Genomic DNA, 6,412 nt, shown 5'->3' on the forward strand with positions numbered 1-6,412 from the left:
TTATTGAAAAAACGGCCAGAGATACATTCGTAATTGTTGCCGCAACAAGAACAAACTAAGTGGACACGATTCAATCGATCGTTTGGTCCTTACATCTAATCCTATCGTTCAGGCCTTGGCTTTTACATAGTTATCACTTAACTCATATAATAGTCCCCTAGTATTCGAGTCTGAAGTATGAGGGCTCGGGTACTATTATCCCGGTATGTGCAGTCCCCGGTATCCGGTCTTTGATCGGTATTCTCTATATGCGTAGCACGCTGTTCGGCGCTGCCTCATTAAAAACCTTGCCGAAAACCTACTTCGGACAAAACAGTCGAAGGGAAAAAGAGTGCAGCACGTGCTTTCAGTCCTAAGTCTATGACTTCCGAGTATCTGCTGTGTTGTTTCGTTGTCCCTCAGGCTGTATCCCTGCATGGTTAGATCGAGAGAGAAGAAAGTAAAAGAAAAGTTATTCGTACCTTTAACAGTAATATCGTTTTAGGTGTGCTACATTCCAGTTGTTTTTCAACTGTTGTCCGTCTTCATTCTCGAGCTGATAAGAACCTTTTCCGGTTATTCCAGTGACTCGGTACGGTCCTTCCCAATTCGGGGCTAGTTTCCCTTCGTGAGGGTTCTTCGTATAAAGTGTGACTTTCCTCAGTACCAAGTCCCCAATCTGAAAATGTCTGAGGTTGGTCCTCCGATTATAATACCTTTGCATCCTCTGTTTTTGTGCGGCTATCCAGATATAAGCAGCTTCCCTTCTTTCGTCCACGAGATTCAGACTGACGGACATTGCTTTATGGTTCGAGTTCTCAGTGGCATAACGGAATCTTAAGCTTGGCTCACCAACCTCAACGGGTATCAGGGCCTCGACTCCGTATACAAGGGAAAATGGAGTCTCCCCGGTGCTTGATCTTACCGTTGTACGGTAGGCCCATAAAACCTCAGGTAGAACCTCCTTCCATCGGTGCTTAGAGCCGGCCAGTCTCTTCTTTAAATTCTACAATATGGTTTTATTAGTAAACTCGGCCTGACTATTCGAGCTCGGATGATACGGGGTTGATAAGATTTTCTTGATTTTGTATTCTTCGAAAAACTTACTGACCTTGCTACCTATGAACTGCTTCCCGTTATCACACGCAATCTCCATTGGTACCCCGAATCGACAGATTATATGGTCGTAAATGAAATTAATGACCTCTTTTTCCCTGACTTTCTCGAGTGCCTGTGCTTCGACCCATTTAGAGAAATAATCGGTCATAAGTAAAATAAATTGCGTCTTACCTGGGGCCCATGGAAAAGGTCCCACTATATTTATGCCCCATTTCATGAATGGCCATGGGGAGAGGACCGGATGGAGCTCTTCCCCGAGTTGATGTATTGACGGGGCGTGCCTTTGGATTCATTACATTTTCGAACGAAGTTTTTGGCGTCCTCCTCCATCTCGTTCCAGTAGTATCTTGCTCTGATCAGCTTGTGGACCAATGAATCGGCTCCCGAATGGTTTCCACAAGTGCCCTCCTGAACTTCCCTCAGAACATAGTCGGTTTCCCCTGGTCCTAGGCATCTCGCTAAGAGGCCGTGGAAAGACCCTCGGTACAACTGGCCATTGACCAAACAAAATGTAGCTGCCTTGGTTCGGAGGCACCTTGATTCCTTGGCATCGGATGGTAGCTTTCCTGTTTGGAGATAGTCTATGTATTTGTTCCTCCAATCCCAAGTGAGGCTGGTCGAGTTTATTTCGGCGTGGCCGGTCTCTATGATTGATTTTGTCAACTGTACCACAGCTCCGGAGGAAAACCCTTCTGATTCGACCGAGGATCCCAGATTTACCAGGGCATCCACTTCATTATTTTGATCCCGGGGTACGTGTTCCAACGTCCACTCCTTGAACCGGCGAAGGACAACCTGCAATTTTTCTTGATATCTCCGCATTCTATTATCTTTGATTTCGAAAGTTCCGTTCGTTTGGTTGACCACCAAGAGAGAATCGCACTGGGCCTCTATGATCCCGACTTCCAAGCTTTTAGCCAGTTCTAAACCTGCAATCATAGCCTAATACTCGGCTTCGTTGTTAGTTAAATCAGCCGATCTAATAAATTGTCTTATTATGTCACCTGAGGGAGGTTTGAGAACGATCCCTAACCCGGACCCTTTTACATTAGATGCACCATCCGTGTAAAGGGTCCAGACTCCCGTGCTAGTCCCCGAGGCAAGAAGCATCTCCTTGTCGACCTCGAGGATCATGGCCGGTGCAAAATCGGCTACGAAATCCGTCAGCATTTGGGATTTGATTGCAGTTCAGGGTTTGTATTCAATATCATACCCGCTAATCTCCACAGCCCACTTTCCTAGTCGGCCTGAGAGTTCGGGTTTATGCATGACGGTCCTTAGGGGGCGTGACGTTACGACGCATATGGGTTGACACTGAAAGTAAGGTTTTAATTTTCTAGATGCACTTAATAAAGCCAAAGCAAGTTTTTCCAGATGTGGGTACCTGGTTTCGGAGTCACCGAGGGTTCTACTTACATAGTAAACCGGGTATTGCGTACCTTTCTCCTCTCGAACCAACACACTGCTCACCGCTATCTCGGACACCGCCAAGTATAGATATAACTGCTCGTTCGCTTTTGGTGTGTGGAGTAGAGATGGGCTTGATAAATATCTTTTGAGTTCTGCCAAGGCTGTCTGACATTCGGGGGTCCATGCAAAGTCTGTCTTTTTCTTGAGTAATGAGAAGAAACGGTGACTCTTGTCCGAGGATCTGGAGATGAATCGGCTTAGGGCAGCTATACATCTCGTTAATCTTTGTACCCATTTGATGTCATTTATCACGGTGATATGTTCGATTGCCTTTATCTTATCCAGGTTAATTTCGATTCCCCGATTTGATACCATGAATCCGAGAAACTTGCTCGATCCGACTCCGAAGGCACATTTTTTCGAGTTCAGCTTCATGTTGTACTTTCTTAAAATGCTGAAATTTTCCTGCAAAAATTTCAAATGGTCCTCCGCTCGCAGGGACTTAATGACCATGTCATCTATATAAACTTCCATAGATTTCCCTATTTGGTGTTCAAACATTCGGTTTACTAAACGCTGATAGGTGGCACCGACATTTTTTAAGTCGAAAGGCATTACATTATAACAATATGCGCCAAACCTAGTTATAAAAGAGGTTTTTTCTCGATCCTCTAGGTCCATTTGTATTTGTTCGTACCCGGAATAGGCATCGAGGAAACTCAGTGTGTCGTGACCCGGGGTAGTATCGATCATGCGATCGATGCTAGGCAAAGGAAATGAATTCTTCGGGCAGGCTTTGTTTAAATCGTTATAATCTACGCACATTCTAAACTTATTCCCCCTTTTAGGCACTACTACAACGTTAGCTAACACATCTGGGTATTTTACCTCTCGAATGGATCCTATATTAAGGAGCTTGGTTACCTCGTCCTTGACGAATGCATGTTTTACCTCGGGTTGTGGCCTTCGCTTTTGTTTGACCGAGGGAAAACTTGGATCCAAGCTCAACTTGTGTGTCGTCACGTCCGGTGGAATACTTGTCATGTCTAAATGGGACCTAGCAAAGCAATCTGAGTTAATTTTAAGAAACTTAATAAATTCTTTCCAGAGCTCGGGGTTAACCCCGTGCCCAGGTATACCTTCTTTTCTGGTAGATGGACGAACAGTGTGACTTGCTCGAGTTTTTCAACGGTGGACTTAGTGAAGTCCGAATCATCGGGCTCCACAAAGGTTCTCGGTACTTCGAATTTAAACTCTTCATCTAGTCTGTCTCCGTTCCGATCTTCCGAAGATTCCAGGATCGAGATCTGTGATTGCTATTTGGCATTCTTCCCTTTGCTCCGATCTGGCGCAATTATAGTCTTAATAGATTCTTCAACCGCGAACATTTCTTTTGTGGCCTGCTGTTCACCACGGACGGTTTTGATACCTTCTGGAGTCGGGAATTTCAATACCTGATGCATAGTTGATGGAACCGCTCTTACGAGGTAAATCCATGGTCTGCCCAGCAATGCATTGTATCCCATGTCTCCCTCTATCACATAAAATTTTGTCTGTTGCGTAGTTCCTGCCATACTGATTGGTAAAGTGATCTCACCCTTCGTCGTTTCACATGCTATGTTGAATCCATTGAGGACCCGTATTGCCGACACGATTTGATCTAGTAGTCCCAGTTATTCGATGACTCTCCATCGGATGATATTAGCCGAGCTACCTGGATCAATCAGCACACGTTTAATTCTAAACTTATTGACAAGGACAGATATTACCAGTGCGTCATTATGCGGCTGGGCGATGCCTTCCATCTCCTCGTCATCGAACGTGATGGGGCCATCGGGGTCATCGTTCCGGATACGCTTTTCCCTCGTTATGGAAATTTTCGTGCGCTTCATAACTGGCCCAATGGGAACGTCAGTTCCTCCCATGATCATGTGTATCACCTGCTGAGGCTCTTCCGGCCCATCCTGCTTGTTGGAATCCAGGCTTTTAAAATGGGTTTTTGCTCGTTCACTTAGGAATTCTCGAAGATGTCCCAAATTGAACAGACGGGCGACCTCCTCTCTCAGCTGTCGACAATCCTCGGTTCGATGGCTGTGAGTATGATGATACTGACAAATAAGACTTTTATCTCGCTTCTCCGGGTCAGATTGGATTGGCCTCGGATGCCTTGTTTTTTTGTTTCGGATAACGGCTGCCGCTATGGTTGCTACATCGACGCAAAAGTTGTACTCGGATAACCTTGGAGTTTCTCTGTTTCCCGGAGCTCTATCGACAACATTTCTGTTTACCAAGCCACGGCTATTCTGCCTCGATCGTTTCTCCTATCATTCTTGCCCGATTCGCTGTTACGCCCGTTCCCTCTTCGATCGAGCGGGTAAGACCGGTATCTGTCATATAACGATCTGGAATTTTGATCTATCACTATCCTCGAGCGATGACCTCTTTTACCGAAATGCCATGATACTGAAGCGGCCCTCAGAATCTTATCATCTTCGACCCTGATCTTCGACTGATACATGTTGTGTACATTAGCCCAGGCGATTGCCGGGTATTCTATCAAGTTGTGTTTTAGTTCCATAGATGTGATCGAGCTCCTCGAGTTAAGCCCTTGGGAAAAAGCCTGAACGGCCCAATCGTCAGTAACTGGAAGTAAGTCCATGCGCTCTATTCGAAATCGAGCCACAAACTCGCGAAGGGTTTCATCATCTCGTTGTTTAACGTTGAATAAGTCTGATTTTCGAGTTTCGACCTTGATAACCCTGGCATGGGCCTTAACGAAAGCATCAGCGAGCATGGCAAATGAATCAATCGAGTGCTCGGGCAAGTTATGATACCAAATCATAGTCCCCTTTGACAGAGTTTTCCCAAATTTCTTAAGTAGCACCGATTCCCTTTCGTCATCAGCGAGATCATTACCCTTAATAGTGCACGTATACGCAGTCATATGCTCATTTGAGTCCGTTGTCCCATTATACTTCGGGATATCGGGCATGCGAAATCTCTTGGGCATTTTCATTGGTGCCGCACTCGGCGGAAACGACATTTGAATAAACTTTTTCGAATCCGGTCCCTTCAACACTGGTGGAGCCCCCGGAATCTGATCGACCCTCGAGTTGTAGTTCTCCACCTTCTTGTCGTTCGCCTCTATCTTCTTTTCACTGGACTCGACCTGTTTGGTCAATTCTTCGAGCATTCTTATCAATTCGGTACTTTGTCCGGGGTGGTTCTCGTTACCCCGTGGGGTATGTCTTTCCTCTGTATCCTGGGTCTGTTCTGATGGGGCAATATCGGGTGCCTGACCCCGATTTTGCAATTGTGCTATGATCTCTTGCTGGGCCTGCAACTGAGCCATAGCCACGTCTAACTGGTTTTGGAGCTGTTGCAGCATGACCCTGTTATTCTCGCCGGCCGGTTCGTTGCCCACCGATGATCCGACTTGAACAGGATTAACGGGGGGCGTGTTGTTGTTTGGTACGTCCCCATCGTCATGCTCATGATGGCTTGGTTCCACTTGGAAGTTGACAGAATGGGAATCCGACATTTCCGGTACACCTGAAATCAAACCTTAAAAAACAAGTGTAAAATATCGAGCGTGACCAGAATGTTGTATTGAACCACCACTACTATCTAAGGCCCCACGGTGGGCGCCAAACTGTTTAACCTTAAAACGGAGAACAATTAAATTTATGCGTGATGCCAAAGATATGTGGCTAAATTCAATTCAAGATTAAATAGCGAGATATGTCAATAAATGAACAGAGAAGCAGATCTGACCAACTGTTAAGTGTGTCTGGCCTCGGGTATAGAAACTGAGGTCGATACCTTTTGTTACGAACTTACACGAAGTATAATAAAAATGAACTTAAAAATAGACAGGAATGGATTTAAAAAGATTCTTATGATT

At 45.4% G+C, this 6,412-nt stretch overlaps 1 protein-coding gene across 1 annotated transcript; it reads right to left on the reverse strand.

Moving 5' to 3' along the window:
* Positions 1–3,824: 3,824 nt before the first annotated feature.
* Positions 3,825–6,049, reverse strand: LOC132631328 (uncharacterized). The gene is made up of 3 exons (XM_060346914.1): positions 4,797–6,049; positions 4,223–4,599; positions 3,825–4,123 (listed from the first exon to the last, which is right to left on the reverse strand). The coding sequence occupies exons 1-3, from the start codon at positions 6,047–6,049 to the stop codon at positions 3,825–3,827; spliced, it is 1,929 nt and encodes a 642-aa protein (XP_060202897.1).
* Between the last annotated feature and the right edge of the window lie 363 nt (positions 6,050–6,412).

Source organism: Lycium barbarum, chromosome 3 (assembly GCF_019175385.1).
Source record: "Lycium barbarum isolate Lr01 chromosome 3, ASM1917538v2, whole genome shotgun sequence".
In the NCBI taxonomy this organism is placed as follows: Eukaryota; Viridiplantae; Streptophyta; class Magnoliopsida; order Solanales; family Solanaceae; genus Lycium; species Lycium barbarum.

Coding starts and splice junctions, on each gene's coding strand:
- LOC132631328 (XM_060346914.1), bottom strand. CDS start 6,049: ATGTCGGATTCCCATTCTGTCAACTTCCAAGTGGAACCAAGCCATCAT. Junction 4,600..4,796: donor GGCAGAATAGCCGTGGCTTG/GTAAACAGAAAT, acceptor TCATACTCACAG/CCATCGAACCGAGGATTGTC. Junction 4,124..4,222: donor ACGTGTGCTGATTGATCCAG/GTAGCTCGGCTA, acceptor GATTCAACATAG/CATGTGAAACGACGAAGGGT.